General features: G+C 45.4%; 1 protein-coding gene across 2 annotated transcripts in view; it reads left to right on the top strand.

Annotated features, from left to right (window-relative positions):
• Nucleotides 1-18589, top strand: part of znrf3 (zinc and ring finger 3) — a 116845-nt gene that overhangs the window by 66174 nt on the left and 32082 nt on the right. For both annotated transcript variants that reach the window (XM_035786301.2, XM_035786300.2), the window contains exon 2: nt 10509-10631. In XM_035786301.2, coding sequence (XP_035642194.1) covers nt 10509-10631 — 123 coding nt within the window. The remainder of the gene's footprint in view (nt 1-10508; nt 10632-18589) is intronic.

The raw sequence follows: 18589 nt of genomic DNA, 5'->3' as shown, positions 1-18589 counted from the left end.
TTTGTGGTGGCATGGTGCGTGGGATGGCATAGTGTTTGTGGTGGCATGGTGCGTGGGATGGCAGTGTTTGTGGGATGGCATAGTGTTTGTGGTGGGATGGCATAGTGTTTGTGGTGGCATGGTGTTTGGGATGGCATAGTGTTTGTGGTGGCATGGTGCGTGGGATGGCATAGTGTTTGTGGTGGCATGGTGCGTGGGATGGCAGTGTTTGTGGGATGGCATAGTGTTTGTGGTGGGATGGCATAGTGTTTGTGGTGGCATGGTGTTTGGGATGGCATAGTGTTTGTGGTGGCATGGTGCGTCGGATGGCATAGTGTGTGTGGTGGCATGGTGTTTGGAATAGCATAGTGTTTGTGGTGGCATGGTGCGTGGGATGGCATAGTGTGTGTGGTGGCATGGTGTTTGGGATGGCATAGTGTTTGTGGTGGCATGGTGTTTGGAATAGCATAGTGTTTGTGGTGGCATGGTGTGTGGGATGGCATGGTGCGTGGGATGGCATTGTGTTTGTAGTGGCATGGTGCATGGGATGGCATAGTGTTTGTGGTGGCATGGTGTTTGTGATGGCATAATGTTTGTGGTGGCATGGTGTTTGGGATGGCATAGTGTTTGTGGGATGGCATAGTGTTTGTGGTGGCATGGTGCGTGAGATGGCATAGTGTTTGTGGTGGCATGGTGTTTGGGATGGCATAGCGTTGGTGGTGGCATGGTGTTTGTTGTGGCATAGTGTTTGTGGTGGCATGGTGTTTGTGGCGGCATGGTGTTTGTGGTGGCATGGTGTTTGTGATGGCATGGTACGTGGGATGGCATGGTGTTTGTGGTGGCATGGTGCGTGGGATGGCATAGTGTTTGTGGTGGCATGGTGTTTTTGGTGGCATGGTGTTTTTGGTGGCATGGTGTTTGTTGTAGGGCCGGAACAATACCAGTATTGCGATGCTCGTTAGTATCGTGGCAAGGAAACAAAACACAAAGCGTATTTAACTTTAGGAAAACCACCCTAATGTTGGAAACAAACACCATTATGTGTTCCAAGACATAGGACACAATATTTTTCTATACTGCAGTTTTTGAAGGTTTAAAGAGTGACTTCTGCTTTGTGTTTTCACTTTTGCCACGGACAAAATATTGTGATACTGGCATTGTCCCCGGCCCTAGTTTGTGATGGCACAGTGTTTGGGATTGCACGGTGTTTGTGATGGCACAGTGTTTGGGATTGCACGGTGTTTGTGATGGCACAGTGTGCCTGTGGGCTTGCTCTCTCCCTTCTGATTGTCAGTGAAACCGATCTGCATCACGACCTAAATTCTGCCATCACCAGACAGTGTCCTAAACTGTGTCTCAAATTGACCCTATTCCCTACTGAGCCCTAGGGGCCCTGGTCAAAAGTAGTGCACTATAAAGGGAATAGGGTGCGATTTCATGCAATGTTAGACTATATTAGAAGCACAGTAGTTGGGATACTGTAAGTCCCTGTGCTGAACTGCTCTGTGACATGGTAGTGGGCTTGCTCGTGGCTTTTTTTGTGTGCCAATGCCCAAGATGTTTTTTTTTTTTTTTTTTTTTTTTTAGGAGTCTGTGTTTCATTTCCTTTCTTAACTGGGATTTGAGAATGAAACAGAGGGTTCGTTTCAGTTGTTCCGTTGGTTAAGCTGAGCACAGCTCCATATCCAGGATAAACAGCAAGTTGCTATTATGCGTGTGTAATCTCGTTCTCCGTCTGTCTTTCAGTCTGTGGCGCGTGATGATTTTAGCTGAGGAATCAAATTGTCTGCTATGTCCTCTAATCTGCCTGCTGTTTTGAAGTTGACTACCTGGTGCATCAGCAGAAGCACTGTCTAATATGATCCATGTACAGGAGCACTGTGCTCTGAATGTAGTGTTGCGGCTAACACAACCATCTTCCCACAGTCAAACGCACCCTTTGAAGCTGTAATGGTCCAAACAGGTTCTTCTAAACCAGAGCCGGGGCGGATGTTTGTGAAATCTTTGACCCACACAGCATTTCTTTAAGTTAGTAGGGGCCCTATAAAATCCAGGATGCGGAGAACTGCCGCTTTGTGGAGCCGTTACGGATGATGCTAATGATAAACGTCTTCTGGTTAGATGGAAAGGCTTTCCCAAAAACCTTCTCAATTAAATGTTAGCTACAAAGTAGCCTATTGCCTTCCCTGGCAGAATGATACCATGAATATTTGGCTCAATCCAGTGGCAATTTGTTTAGCATACTCTGCAATCACATGTGCTACAGAAACACTGTTATCCAACAAGTCTCTTGCTGGTACACACTTAAAAAGTCTGAAAACATTTCCCAGACTTCAAAAGTGGTCTCCTGATGTGATTTTAAGCATTGTTGTAGACTTAGAACATTCCATGTTGATGTTTTTCTATTTAATAAAAGTGTGGTTTTGAGAGCGATCTGAAACCTGGAAAAAACTAAACATGAGATTTTTTTGTTGTTTCCTTATTCCGTTTAGTTAGATTTTAGATGGCCCTAAGTTAATAAAATATTGGGGGGGGCTGAAGGAAGGTGGAGAGTTTAGTTGGAGAGCAGTAAGGGAAACTAGCTATCCTTGTCCTGCCTTGAGTTTCCTCCTCCTCCTCCTAGCTCTGAACCCTATCGAGTTCTTTCAGGCAGGGGCGGTATAGCATGCTGCGACTCAGACAACAAAACGTGGGGAGCGATTTAAAATGTTGGGGGTTGCGGGAAAGGAGGATGTAGGAGGGGGGGGGGTAGGGGTGGTGCTGCAAATAGGGGTGCAAAGCGATGGTGGAAAGTGAGGGATGGGGGGGGGGGGTCTGAATTAGTTGTTGTTGAATGATCAAAGGAAGAGTGAATCGTGTCACTAACAGAGGAGAATGGTGTGACTTGCATTTAGATGTCCGTTGAGAGGGGAGGACTAGAAATAGTCCTAGAAGTAGTGCTTGTTTTGATCCCACTACAAACCCAAATCGGCTCAGTCCACTCCTATAGGGGAGAGCGAGCGGGATAAAGAGCTGGGGGTGGGATTTCGGGGATGGTGGGGGCCCACCTTTCATTTGACTGCAATTTCACATCTTCACATAGTATATCATCCCCCATAATGCTATGATGATGATTTTTTAAAGCACCTAAGACAAATCAACAAGCAACAGCCATAACCCATATTTTTTAAACTCTGTATTGTATTTATTGATTGAGATGATTTATACGTACAGTATTAGTTGGCAAAGCCGCAACCCACTCCTGTTCCAAACCAAACTTCGGGGTTGTATTCATTAGTGCATGCCGCAGCCAAATGATTAGCGACAAAATACGAAAACAAGCCTTTCTCATTGGAGAAGTTCAGGTAGTCGCTCCCTGTTTCAGTCCGTTTTCTTCCGTTTCGTGCCTAGCCCTAGTGCATACAACCCAAGTCTTTACACTGTTTTCTGTAGATGGAGCATGGGGGGGAGGGACCAGTTGAGTGACAAGCTGGGTTCAGATCACTGCCATGATTTCATTGAGAGTGTTGGCTGTGTGTAAGGGGATACCCATGTGAAAGACTGCCTCCCCTCGGGGCGAGCAGGGCAGAACTGGATACACCATCTCGGACAGGGGGAAAGGGAGAATAGAGGAGAGGATAGGGGATGAGTGGGGGGAGAAGAGGGAGGAAGGAAGGAAGAAGGAGAGGCGCAAAGTGAAGTGTCATGGTAGGCAGTGCTCTTGTCCAGCTGTGGGGCCAAGAGGTAGAGCCCTGCACGGGCATACATTTTAAGCCTGAACCCTACCCATGCCCACAACGTTCAGGCCCTACCGTACCCACGCCCGATTGCTTCTGCCAAATGTAAGGCCCTGCCCGAAACCTGAAATCAGAATTAACTTCCTCTGTTAAGTAAATCCATTAGCTGCTTCTCGGTCTGTCACTCAGTCCCATCCGCAGCTCGCTCTCCATGCGCTCTGTTCATGGCGGCTCCGAGTCTGAGTATCCATAGCAACGGCTCCGCTTGGGTTGCCCTGCTCAATGAAGACACATGAGAGCAGTTAGCGCTTAGCTACTTTTCGTCACTCTAAACTCCGACAGCACAAGGAATATTATTATTTTCTCTGAAATAATCTCTCCTGTCTTATATTTGACGAGGTTGAAGCACTTCTGACACCATGTTACGACCTTCGTTAGATGAACTGCGCAGCAGAGCGCGAGCAAATGGCTCCACTTCAAAATGTTAGTTAACAATTTGGTGATACCTGAGCTATGCCCGTACCGTAGTTATTCCTGAAAAAAACAGGCACTACCCTGCCCTAACCTGATGTTTAATGTCAGGGGTAGTCGGGCTCAGGTCGGGTAGCAGGGCTCTACCGAGAGAGGATAGCTTCTGGAGCAGTGAGCACATGACAAGCTCTGCTGTTTCTGCACTGTGTGTGTGCCAAAGACACCAAAACATTTGCCCCTTCATTCGATCCCAACTCCGTATTAACAACCTTCCCTCAATCAAGGCATGTTTTTACATCCCCCGATGACCAACCAGCCTCTCTCTAGCTGTGTACCAGCAGTACAGATGGAGATAATGGTGGCCAGCCTCTAAAATAACAGCGCTGGCCATAACAACAACAGAAGGCACTTTGGAGGTGCAGGGAAAGGACCAACACAATAGAACAGTGTTCTAGACTCAGAGACAGGCAGCCAGGGAGACAGGCAGCCAGGGAGACAGGCAGCCAGGGAGACAGGCAGCCAGGGAGACAGGCAGCCAGGGAGACAGGCAGCCAGGGAGACAGGCAGCCAGGGAAACAGGCAGGGGGACAGACAGGCAGGGGGACAGACAGGCAGGGGGACAGACAGGCAGGGGGACAGACAGGCAGAGTAGAGCAGGGCAGGCGGGGCTCATTCTCTCCCTTCTCCCACCATTTCTCCCTCCCTCTGTTCATTTTAAATACATTTCCCAATATGTCAGCCACAGCAACACCGGGGCAGGTAATGCATCCTTATTCAGTTGATTTCAATTTGTGAAGTGGAATAGTTCAGCATGATGATTAATGTATGCACTATGTAGGCATAGGGGAAAGAGCTGCTTATATCTCCTGATTTCCCCCCAGCTTTCAAAGATGGAATTATCATACCAAATGTGTAACATAGACCTCTGTTCTCCCTTCTCCTACCAACAGTAATATCGATCTACCTACCTAAATCCTGCCTATCTACAGTCATCTGTGCCAGGCAGCCTGAGCCTTCTATACTGCTCTGCCCCGTCTCTAAGTTTACAGGAGAGACCGTGTAGAGACTGCTTATAGTGAAGATCTCTCTCTCAATTCAATTACATTCAAAAGGGCTTCATTGGCATGTTTACATTGCGAAATTGAGTGAAATAGATAATAAACAAAAGCAAAATGAACAGTAAACATTACACTCACAAAAGTTCCAAAAGAATAGAGACATGTTAAATGTCATTATGGCTATATACTGTACAGTATTGTAATGATGTGCAAATAGTAAAGTAAAGTACAAAAGGGAAAGTAAAGTACAAAAGGGAAAATAAATAAGCCTAAATATGGGTTGTATTTAAAATGGTGTTTGTTCTTCACTGATTGCCCTCTTTCTCTCTCTGAATATGAAGGTCTGCTGCTTTTACTGCTTCCTTCTTGGTGCTGTGTTGATTAAAATATTGCTCTTTTTCGCCCACAGTTTCCTCGTAATTCAATGTTTTTGTTGACAATGTTGCTAGGTATTGTTGTTGCGTCAGGAGTTTGGCTTCTCAGAAGACACAGCCTGAAGGACATGCTTCCTTTGCCTCGAATTTTACGTTACCTGAAATGCAACACTGAAATAAATAAGAACAAGAATGTTGTGTGCGCGTACCCAGCTACAAGAGTATGTGTCTTTGTCGGGGTTTCAGTTGTGGCGAAAACGTGGTGCCGGACATTTGACCACCAGCATTTTTAATTTACCGGACATTTGAGAAATGTACAGGACCCATATGCATTGGGTGCGTGCCCTGATTAGGGCGTCCACCCACGGTGCTCCGAATGACAGAAATCACATTTTGATTATGGTTATTCATATTAACAGAACATGCCAGGATGCACTGATGTGCGGTCCTTCTTACCGAATTCTGATGCGCACTTTGAAGATGTTAGAATAACTGTCCACATTTACCTTTCCTCAGCCAAAGAACTGCAAAATCACTAGCCTTTGTCAATTTACTGTCTGCCATTGTAGAAAAGTGGACCTATTGGTCAGCTTGTTGAGAAAGAAATGGCCTATTCCAAACAGATTCTGGGACCGTTGTGGGATGATAGAGCCCAAATTCGTACAACCAGTAGGGATACATAAAATAAAATGGTAACAGATCAGAAGGTTTAGCTTAAAATAAACGTATTTCTTCACGTAAGCGTAGCAATGCGTACAAGGCAGTAGGTTGTTCGTTCCACAATGCAATTAGCGGGCAAACACCTTTGTCAAAAGGGCACTGTACATGCGAGCGGTTTCATGTGACAGAGATGACAAAATCCGTTAGACATTTAGAAAGAGGGGTGATCTAATATACAACAACTAGCATGGGTTGTTAAACAAGTCAAAATATATTTTGGATTTGAGATTTTTCAAAGTAACCACCCTTTGCGTTGATGACAGCTTTGCTCACTCTCTCAACATTGGCATTCTCTCAACCAGCTTCATGAGGTAGTCACCTGCAACGCATTTCAATTAACAGGTGTGCCTTGTTAAAAGTTCATTTGTGTAATGTCTTTCCTCCTTAATGCATTTGAGCCAAATCAGTTGCGTTGTGACACGGTAGGGGTAGTATACAGAAGATAGCCCTATTTGGTAGGAGGTCAGTCAATCCGGAAAATGTCTAGAACTTTGAAAGTTTCTTCAAGTGCAGTCGCAAAAACCATCAAGCGCTATGACGAAACTGACGAAACTGAATCTCATGAGGACCGCCACAGGAAAGGAAGACCCAGAGTTACCTCTGCTGCAGGGGATAAGTTCATTAGAGTTAACTGTACCTCAGATTAGAGCCCAAATAAATGCTTCACGGAGTTCAAGTAACAGACACATCTCAACGTCAACTGTTCAGAGGAGACTGCGTTATGGCCAAATTGCTGCAAGGAAACCACTACCAAAGGACAGCAATAAGAAGAAGAGTCTTGCTTGGGCCAAGAAACACGAGCAATGGACATTAGACCCGTGTAAATCAGTTTTTTGGTTCCAACCGCTGTGTCATTGTGAGGCGCAGAGTAGGTGAATGGATGATCTCCGCACGTGTGGTTTCCACCATGTAGCATGTAGGAGGAAGTGTGATGGTGTGGGAGTGCTTTGCTGGTGACACTGTCTGTGATTTTATTTCAAATTCAAGGCACACGTAACCAGCATCGCTACCACAGCATTCTGCAGCGATATCACATCCCATCTGGTTTGGGCTTAGTGGGACTATCACTTGTTATTCAACAGGACAATGACCTAAAACACACCTCCAGGCTGTGTAAGGGCTATTTGACCAAGAAGCAGAGTGATGGAGTTCTACATCAGATGACCTGGCCTCCACAATCACCCGACCGCAGAGTGAAGAAAAAGCAGCCAACAAGTGCTCAGCATATGTGGGACTCCTTCAAGACTGTCGGAAAATTATTCCTCATAATACTGGTTGAGAGAATGCCAAGAGTGTGCAAAGCTGTCAAGACAACGGGTGGCTACCTTGAAGAATCTAAAATCTGTTTTGATTTGTTTAACCCTTTTTTGGTTACTACATGATTCCATATGTGTTATTTCATAGTTTTTATGTCTTCACTATTATTCTACAATGTAGAAAATAGTAAAAATAAAGAAAAACCCTTGAATGAGTAGATGTGTCCAAAATTCTGACTGGTACTGGCTATTACCGGCTAACAGAAACGTGTGTGTGTGTGTGTGTGTGTGTGTGTGTGTGTGTGTGTGTGTGTGTGTGTGTGTGTGTGTGTGTGCTTTACGTGTTTGTGTGTGTGTCTTTAATATTCCATCCCCATGGCTGTCCCGAGGCTCTTGATTTCTCAAATTTAGCATCTGTGGTTCCAGTATGCCTATAGACTAGTAATGATAGAGAGGTGTTCGTGTGGAGAATCCAATGTCTCTATCACATTACATTCTTCAGTGGGGGAAATGGGGAACTTCATAGAGAAGAGAGAACTCTCAAACGACATTACACACTTTGTCAGCATTCCTTTCTTATGACACACAATGACCATCTTGGGCTATTTGCATTTAAGCCCTGAACTCTAACCCCCACCCAACACACGCACACACACACTCCTCCAAAACCCTCAGGTCAGTGGGCCGCCCCCCCTTTGCCATATGGCGATGGAGTGACAAACCTCCCCTCTAAATACACTACATGGCCAAATGTATATGGACACCCCTTCAAATTAGTGGATTTGACTATTTCAGCCACACGTTGCTGACAGGTGTATAAAATCGAGCACACAGCCATTACATCTCCATAGACAAACAATGGCAGTAGAATGGCCCGTACTGGAGAGCTCAGTGACGTTCAACGTGGCACTGTCATAGGATGTCACCTTTCCAACTAGTCTGTTGACATCCTGTGGAGGCTGTTATAGCAGCAAAAGGGGGGACCAACTCCATATTAATGCCCATGATTTTGGAATGTGATGTTTGACTTTTGGCCATGTAGTCTACCTTTTCAATGGTCCTGCTGCATGCCTCGCCCGAACTCCAACCAGCAGAGCAGCTCTCTCCCAAAGTGATGAAGTAGGGTTCAGAGGGCAGGGAGAGAGAGGGTATCTGGGGTCATCCTCAGACCCAGAGGGTCCATTAAGCTGCTGCTACTGGTCAGGGTGGAGAGGGGAGGGGATGGGTCTTTGTGACCTAAGGACACCAGCTTCCAACTTAATTTTTTTTTTTTTTTTTTTTTTAAAGACGTTTAATCTAATTTTGGGTATCGGAGAAGGAGTGAAATTACCCTCTTTCTTTTTATGCTCGAACAAATATGTGCAGTTTACACTGTAGGTTTCTCTCTTGCTGTAGTTGTCTTGTTTTTATATTTCAATGTAACTTTTGTCTTGATTTGGTTCAGTTGGATGGCCGACCATGTTGAGTGTTAAAGGCTCTACACAGAACTCAACGGCGCCGGCGGAGGTTTGTTTGCGTCGTTCTCCACCTCGTTCCATTTCCTTTTGTGCAGCTGAAATTTGTGCGTAGACGGTGAAATCACTGTGGAGAGCCCCTTTACAGTAAGGTCAGACAATCCCTGACTGGCTTAGGCCTGACAGGAATACGATGAATTCTTCAAGTCTTTACCTGTTGAGTTTACAAGGCCAGGCTGAGGCCCCACAGAGCAGGAAGGAAGAAAGGCTGCTTTTAGATATAGAGAATAACAGTCCACAGCAGTCCGTGTCATCACCTCAGGAAATATTGGTGCAATACTTAAAGCATTTTGGGGAATGGCAAGTAGGCTCCTTGAAGTTAGAAGCCTAGACGTCAAGTGTTCCTATTTTATGCTGTTTTTAAAAATAAATAAAAATGTTTTAAGTGTATTTATTTTTGCGTGGTTTCTGTGTTTTTGTTCCCATTGGGGGATATGTATGATGACGACATACTGTAGGTCCCCAAACCAGACGATCAACACTAGTGTACTATGGAAGGGAACATGGTGCCATTTGGGATGCAGACATATAGGTCTATTTCTAAATCCCCCTACGTAATCAAAGAAGAGAAAGTCTGAAGTAAAGTAGCTCAAGAGCTTTCTGAGATGAATCATGATGCATTAGTCTGTAATTACAGGGGGCTGCCTCGTGCCCACACACACACACACACACACACACACACACACACACAGAGAGTGAGTCAGCCAGCCTCTGTCATGTCTGCCCTCCTATCCTCAGTCCTCAGGTCTAATCTACTCTGCAGACATCCTCCCTCTGCGTCAGGACATAAGAATACAATGACATAGAATAGACTGGGCATTTCAATTACAGACATTCCACATTGTAGTCATTTAGCGGACACTTATCCAGTGCAACTTAGGCCTATAATCAGTGCGTTCGACCTGAAGTATTGCTGTGGTCTGAAGGGGGATTCTTTTCCATTCTAGTCATTCTCTTTCTGTGCTCTGAGGAATGGCACTGCAAACCCCAAGATCATTTAGTAGCCTTAGGGATAATAGGGGGACCACTTAAGATACTCTAGACACTGGGTAATGTGCAGTGGTGTGGAACTTAGCTACTTTACCATTGGCTTTTTTCTCTCTCTTCATTTAAAGCCTTACATCCTTTTATAGTAATATGAATGTGCCTGGCTGGCTGTTAAACCGTAGCGCTGCTGCTTAGCTCATAGGTACAGTGTATAAAGCGCACTTCAACGGCAATCTCTTTGAGCCCAACCGCAAACACACACACACACCTGCACCAGCTTGTATGTAATATAATAAGGGACATTTAGGTTCTTGCAGGAGCATGTTTTCCCAAGGATCCCTAGAATGATTTTAACCCTATGCTGTGCCGTGAAGGACGTTAATCCTGTGTTATATGTTGTGATATTGACCCAAGCTTTTCCTCGTGTCTCCAGATGCATCCGCTGGGGCTGTGTAACAACAATGATGAGGAGGACCTATACGAGTATGGCTGGGTGGGAGTGGTGAAGCTGGAGCAGCCTGAGCTGGACCCCAGCTGTCTCACTGTCCTGGGAAAGGTGAGCAAACACAGCTAGGTTATACATGCACACAGACGAAAATGGTGCAATGATCAGCTCCTGTACATGCCAGACAACATCACTCCTTCATCCTATCAGCATGGGCAGATTCGGCCTGGCTCTGAAGTGAAGACAACTTGTGTTCAGCAACTTAATTAAAACGTTGTCAGTATTATTTATCTCTGATCCCTGGTTGTCAAGGGAACCGTTCGTTTACATGTTTTGTTTTTGTTTTTCACCTCTCCTCTTTTCGCTTCAATAATCAGAAGAGAGGAACTGAAGCCTTCACTTGCCTCTCCCCTCCACCAGACCCCCCCCCCCTCTGGTGTCCAGAGTGGTATTTTATCATGGCTTTAATTAAGTGTCCTTCCTAATGGAACATACCACTTGTCCCTGAGGAAGGGGGGGGGGCGCGCTATCGTCTCGTTTATCCTGTACACGCCTGGCCTCGCCTTGCCAGTGACAGAAAGAAGGCAGCCATTCATAATTGAAGGAGCGCTCCTTGTAGCTGTATAGACATGCTAATGGATGAGGCACTTTCTCTGGAGGCGACGGTTAGCGGTCGGTTGGCGTTCAATGCTAGCTACCGAGTAGGACAGAGGATAACAGAACACGCCAGGATCTGAAAGCTGAGCTAATGGTAATGCTAGAACGAAGGCACTCAAACACTTGAAGAATCTTGTACTATACCTGGGAATAGGAACAAGTGTGGCCGATAGGTTCCTCTCTTGAAAGTACCGACTGTATCATTTGTTGTAGTCGACGGGTCAGTCAAGTGTTTTTGGCGTACAGTAGTGTTCTGACTGGACTGCAGTGAGGCCTTGACTCAACGTCTGCTGAGCTGATATTTGGGGCCACCATAGGGATGATCTCTTGTTTTTGTAGGCAGGCGGCCATGTTGGAATTGGGGAGGGGTGGTTTGGTGCAGGAGCAGAGCCCATCCAGCAGACCTGTGGCCCTCTTTCAGGGGGAGGTGTTGTGAAAGTGATCTAGATGACAGTATCCATCAACCTCATTAGAGTGGAGATGAAAAGGAGGAGGGAGAAGAGGAGGCGCCTTGTTCTTCCATTCTCTTTCCTGGTTTGTTTTGAGGGGACAGTGGGACATTGCTGGTCTATAATTAGTGTGTAAAGTGAGAGAGAGAAAGGAGAGGGGAAAGGCCTCTTCATTGTTGTTTGGCCCATCTTGACAGACCAGACCCTGCCTGCCTGGGCCCGAGCACAGCTGGGGGCCTGTAGTGTTCCCAGAGCCAGACACGGCCACTACTCTACTGTAATGCCAGACAGACACACAGCCCGATGTGCCCCTGCCAGCCCCCATGCCCCTACTCCCATAGTGCCCGCAGACTGTAGTCCCAAACAGGCTCAGATATCCCCCCTCACCCCACCCTGCCGTGCCCGGTCTAGCCTTACCCCCTGTATAACCCCATACTCAACCCTCCTCTCTGTTTACTACACACTTTGCCGCCCAGTTTCGGATCTAAATTACAATTCTAGAATATGCTACATGCTATATATGCTATTTGCATCACGATGTTCACCCTGAAGAAGGCACATTGATGCCTGGAACGTTGGTGATTTACCCAATAAAGTTTATATATATATAAAGTGTGCAACTCTTTATTTTTATTTTTGCATCTTATAGTTTATTCGGCGTTAGTCAGCACCTCTACACGAAATCAATTTCCTCTGGGTGTGCGCCAGCTCATGTTTTTTTTAATGTATCGTGATGTTTTTAAACTCTAATTCTGACTTCATAGATTCTCTACTGAAATGGAAAACAAAGCAGCCAGGACTACTAACTGCTTCTATTGTAGCTGACCCACCATTAGAGGCAGGTTTGATGAACAGAAGGCAGGACTTACGGGAAAGGGTGAAAGGCAGGACTTACGGGAAAGGGTGAAAGGCAGGACTTACGGGAAAGGGTGAAAGGCAGGACTTACGGGAAAGGGTGAAAGGCAGGACTTACGGGAAAGGGTGAAAGGCAGGACTTACGGGAAAGGGTGAAAGGCAGGACTTACGGGAAAGGGTGAAAGGCAGGACTTACGGGAAAGGGTGAAAGGCAGGACTTACGGGAAAGGGTGAAAGGCAGGACTTACGGGAAAGGGTGAAAGGCAGGACTTACGGGAAAGGGTGACAGGCAGGACTTACGGGAAAGGGTGAAAGGCAGGACTTACGGGAAAGGGTGAAAGGCAGGACTTACGGGAAAGGGTGAAAGGCAGGACTTACGGGAAAGGGTGAAAGGCAGGACTTACGGGAAAGGGTGAAAGGCAGGACTTACGGGAAAGGGTGAAAGAAAATGGAGGTGAGGGGTGGGGTATGCTAGCCTATGAAGTCCTAGTGCAGTAGAGAGAGCAGGCTTCCACACCAAAACCAGTATCGTGTCACATACAGTCAGGTCCATAATTATTGACACCCCTGATAAAGAGATAAAGCGCAAAAAAAGACTGTTAAAAAAATATCATTATATTATTTTATACTAATACAATTGCTCAGGGAAAGAGATTTTGTTTAACAAGTAATACAACAACAAAAAATCTCAAAAAGATACAGGTCAACATTATTGGCTGTTTTCAATGCTCTAGCACCCTCCCCTTGCGAGGATAACGACACTGAACCATTTTATGAGAATGGAGAACACATTGGGAGGGATCTTAGACCGGTCTCCCTTACAGAATCTTTCCAGATCCTTGATATCCTTCGTCTGCCCTATTCAAAATAAACCAATAGGGTTCAAGTCCGGAGACGGACATTTATTTAGATTTTGTGGTCGATTAACCATTTTCTTCTGGAATTTGATTAGTGCTTGGGGTTATTGTCTTGCTGGAAGATCAACTCGCGGCCAAGAGGCAACCAGGTTTTTTGCTAAAATGTCCTGATACTTGGTAAAGTTCATGTTGCCGTTGACCATAAAAGGTCCCATAATAGCCCCACCACCATATTTTACTGTACGTTTGAGGTACTTTTCTGCATATGCTTTTGTTTTTCGGTGCCAAACCCACCACTTCATTTGGTGGTGTATATATGTAAACCGTTTTTTCCCCCAGCTCTTCCTGTCTGGTTCTTATGAGAGGCGCTGGGCTGTTGACCTGTGACCCCCACCGCTGCCTCCCTCCCTGCGTGCTGCACACACAGCGGCTCCCTCTACAGCAGGGAAGCGGGGAGGCGCTGGAAGATTGGGTCCTAGCTTGTGTTTCCTTTGCCTGTGTTTGTGGAAGAGTTGTTTTTGTAGCGTTGTAGCTAGCCACTGAGCTGTTCATCTAACATCTACACATTGTATTTCCCTGCAGGGGTTAGCTTTGTTCAGAGAGCTGTAGCTATGCCTATACATTTTATTTGTGCAGACTAAAGAGTTATAGCGCAGTAAGTTGACTTGTGGTGTTTTGTGTGAAGTGTTGAATAGATCCTTGCATGATGGTTTCTTTTAAGTGTAGTGTTGAACAGTATTGCTGCGTCTACACGGGCAGCCCAATTCAAATCTTTTTTTCTCCCTAATTAGTCTTTTGATCAATCACATCAAATCTTTTCACATCAGATCTTTGTCAGAGCTGATCTGATTGGGCAAATTACCAATTTAGTGAAAAAACAAACTTTGTGCTCATAATTGTGCTGCCTGTCTTTAAGTGGTCTGGCTGGGGTGACATGTTCCTAGCTTCCTGGGTAATCCCCTCCACTACCCTCTCCCTCTTGCCCTCTACTCTATCCCTCTTTCTCTCTCTTTCCTTCTCTCTAGTCTCTCTCACACTCTCTATCGCTCTTTCCTTCTCTCTAGTCTCTCTCTTTCCTTCTCTTTAGTCTCTCTCCCTCTCTCTGTGTGATATTGGCGTCTCTTGTGGAACATGTAATCATGCCATGGCTTTGGTGGCTCTGCTCTCTTTTGTCGCCATGCCAGCGTGATATTTCCACTTTTCATGTTGCCGCGCCAACGGCCGCATGGGCCCTGACCGGCATGAGGGTTTTCCCTCTCTTCCTTTCATCCCCGTCCTCATCCCTCCATCCTGTGGCATGACATCACCCCCTACACAGGGAGGGGTGTGAGGGTTGCTGTTTCAGGGTTGAGGGTGTGATGGAGGGGGTGAGAGGGGAAGGGGGGGGTTGTTGTGTCAGGATATGAGGCTGTCTAATTATTATTGGGGGTTTTTTCTCCCTCACAGCCTTTTCATGTTCTCCGACCACACACACACACACACACACACACACACACACACACACACACACACACACACACACGGGCCATGTACTCTACTCTGCCCTTACAAAAACACTAGGGCCGGGACGATACCCGTATTGTGATACTCGTTAGTATTGTGGCAAGGAAACAAAACACAAAGCGGATTTCACATATTTACGAAATCAGCCTTAATGTTGGAAAAACACCATTATGTTGTCACCCAGAGTCACATTTGATCTATTTTCCAAGATATAGCACAACCTATTTTACACACAGCAAGTTTTTGAAGGACCAAAGAGATCATTCTGCTATGTGTTTTCATGTTTCCCATGGAAATAATTCTATATTACGAATCTGGTATCATTGCAGCCCTAAAAACACAACCCTAAGCTCGACTGGTTCTGGACCTGTTGCTGGCTGTAAATGGCATACCGCAAATACACAAGGCTGTAGAGTAGAGTTCCCCAAGTGGCCCGCGGGTCATTTTTTGGGGGGGCCCCTCAAGTTTTCAGCAGAAAAAAATATATATAAAGGGGGAAAAAATATGTATATAAACTCGGCAAAAAAAGAAACCTGTCTTTCAAAGATAATTCTTAAAAATCCAAATAACTTCACAGATCTTCATTGTAAAGGGTTTATCACTGTTTCCCATGCTTGTTCAATGAACCAAAAACAATTAATGAACATGCACCTGTGGAACGGTCGTTAAGACACTAACAAGCGGTTAGCAATTAAGGTCACAGTTATGAAAACTTTGCTCATCTGCTTGAACGTGCCTTAGGCATGCTGCAAGGAGGCATGAGGACAGCAGATCAGGCCAGGGCAATAAATTGCAACGTCCATACTGTGAGACGCTTAAGACAGCGCTACAGGGAGACAGGACGGACATGCCTTTCTGACACAGTACAAAATTGCACACAAATAAATAAATACAGGCTCTAGTAGTAAATACACTCTAGTCTACACAATTCTCTCTGAACCAACCTCAGATACGCTTTAAAAAGGTGCACCTAGTAACTGAAGTGGAGGCCATTTTTTCCACACCATGCCTGCACAGGATCGGTACATCCGAACATCACACCTGCGGGACAGGTACAGGATGACAACAACAACTGTCCGAGTTACACCAGGAACGCATTCCTCCATCAGTGCTCAGACTGTCCGCAATAGGCTGAGAGAGGCTGGACTCAGGGCTTGTAGGCCTGTTGTAAAGGCAGGTCCTCACCAGACATCACCGACAACAACGTTGCCTATGGGCACAAACCCACCATCGCTGGTCCAGACAGGACTTCACTGACGAGTCACGGTTTTATTTCACCAGGGGTGATTAGCGTTTATTGTCAAAGGAATGAGCGTTACACCGAGGCCTGTACTCTGGAGCGGGATCGATTTGGAGGTGGAGGGTCCGTCATGGTCTGGGGCGGTGTGTCACAGCATCATCGGACTGAGCTTGTTGTCATTGCATGCAATCCCAAAGCTGTGTGTTACAGGGAAGACATCCTCCTCCCTCATGTGGTACCCTTCCCGCAGGCTCATCCTGACATGACTCTCCAGCATGACAATGCCACCAGCCATACTGCTTGTTCTGTGCGTGATTTCATGCAAGATAGGAATGTCAGTGTTCTGCCATGGCCAGCGAAGAGCCCGGATCTCAATCCCAATGTGCACGTCTGGGACCTGTTGGATCGGATGGTGAGGGCTAGGGCCATTCCCCCTAGAAATGTCCAGGAACTTGTAGGTGCCTTGGTGGAAGAGTGGGGTAACATCTCACAGCAATAACTGGCAAATCTGGTGCAGTCCATGAGGAGGAGATGCACTGCAGTACTTAATGCAGCTGGTGGCCACACCAGATACCGACTGTTACTTTTGATTTTGACCCCCCACTCCCATCTTTCATTGAACCATTATTCCATATTTGTTAGTCACATGTCTGTGGAACTTGTTCAGTTTATGTCTCAGTTGTTGAATCTTGTTGTGTTCTTACAAATATTTACACATGTTAAGTTTGCTGAAAATAAATGCAGTTGACAGTGAGGGGACGTTTCTTTTTTGCTGAGATATATATATATATATACACTCCTGTTCAAAAGTTTGGGGTCACTTAGAAATGTCCTTGTTTTTGAAAGAAAAGCAATTTTTTTGGTCCATTTAAAATAACATAAAATTGATCAGAAATACAGTGTAGACATTGTTAATGTTGTAAATGACTATTGTAGCTGGAAATGGCAGATATTTAATGGAATATCTACATAGGCGTACAGAGGACCATTATCAGCAACCACCACTCCCGTGTTCCAATAGCACGTTGTGTTAGCTAATACAAGTTTAGAATTTTAAAAGTCTAATTGATCATTAGAAAACCCTTTTGCAATTATATTAGCAGAGCTGAAAACTGTTGCATTGATTAAAGAAGCAATAAAACTGACCTTCTTTAGACTGAGTATCTGGAGCATCAGCATTTGTGGGTTCAATTACAGGCTCAAAATGGCCAGAAACAAGGAACTTTCTTCTGAAACTCGTCAGTCTACTCTTGTTCTGAGAAATGAAGGCTATTCCATGTGAGAAATTGCCAAGAAACTGAACATTTCGTACAACGCTGTGTACTACTCCCTTCACAATAATCTGTTTACAGACAGATTATTTCACTTATAATTTACTGTATCACAATTCCAGTGGGTCAGAAGTTTACATACACCAACTTGACTGTGCCTTTAAACAGCTTGGAAAATTCCAGAAAATGATGTCATGGCTTTAGAAGCTTCTGATAGGCTAATTAACATAATTTGAGTCAATTAGAGGTGTACCTGTGGATGTATTTCAAGTCTACCTTCAAACTCAATGCCTCTTTGCTTGACATCATGGGAAAATCAAAAGAAATCAGCCAAGACCTCTGAAAAAAATAGTAGTCCTCCACAAGTCTGGTTCATCCTTGGGAGCAATTTCCAAACGCCTGAAGGTACCACGTTCATCTGTACAAACACTACTATGCAAGTATAAACACCATGGGACCATGCAGCTGTCATAGAGACACGGTCTGTCCTAGAGATTAATGTACTTTGGTGCGAAAAGTGCAAATAAATTTCAGAACAACATCAAAGGACCTTGTGAAGATGCTGAAGGAAACCGGTACAAAAGTATCTATATCCACAGTAAAACGAGTCCTACATCAACATAACCTGAAAGGCCGCTCAGCAAGGAAGAAGCCACTGCTCCAAAACCGCCATTAAAAAAAAACAGACTATGGTTTGCAACTGCACATGGGGACAAAGATCGTAGATTTTGGAGAAATGTTCTCTGGTCTGATGAAACAAAAATAGAACTGTTTGGCCATAATGATCATTGTTATGTTTGGAGGAAAAAGGGGGAGGCTTGCAAGCCTAAGAACAGCATCCCAACCGTGAACCACGGGGGTGGCAGAAACATGTTATGGGGTGGCAGCAACATGTTGTGGGGGTGCTTTGCTGCAGGAGGGACTGGTGCACTTCACAAAATAGATGGCATCATGTGGAAGCCAAAATATGTTGATATATTGAAGCAACATATGAAGACATCAGTCAGGAAGTTAAAGCTTGGTCGCAAATGGGTCTTCCAAATGGACAATGACCCCCCCAAGCATACTTCCAAAGTTGTGGCAAAATGGCTTAAGGACAACAAAGTCAAGGTATTGGAGTGGCCATCATAAAGCCTAACCTCAATCCTATAGAACATTTGTGGCCAGAAATGAAAAAGTGTGTGCGAGCAAGGAGGCCTCCAAACCTGACTCAGGTCTACCAGCTCTGTCAGGAGGA

The sequence above is a fragment of the Oncorhynchus keta genome, chromosome 14, assembly GCF_023373465.1.
Source record: "Oncorhynchus keta strain PuntledgeMale-10-30-2019 chromosome 14, Oket_V2, whole genome shotgun sequence".
NCBI lineage: Eukaryota > Metazoa > Chordata > Actinopteri > Salmoniformes > Salmonidae > Oncorhynchus > Oncorhynchus keta.
Note: the sequence above shows the minus strand (reverse complement) of the source record. Positions and strands in the feature narration are given on the sequence as shown.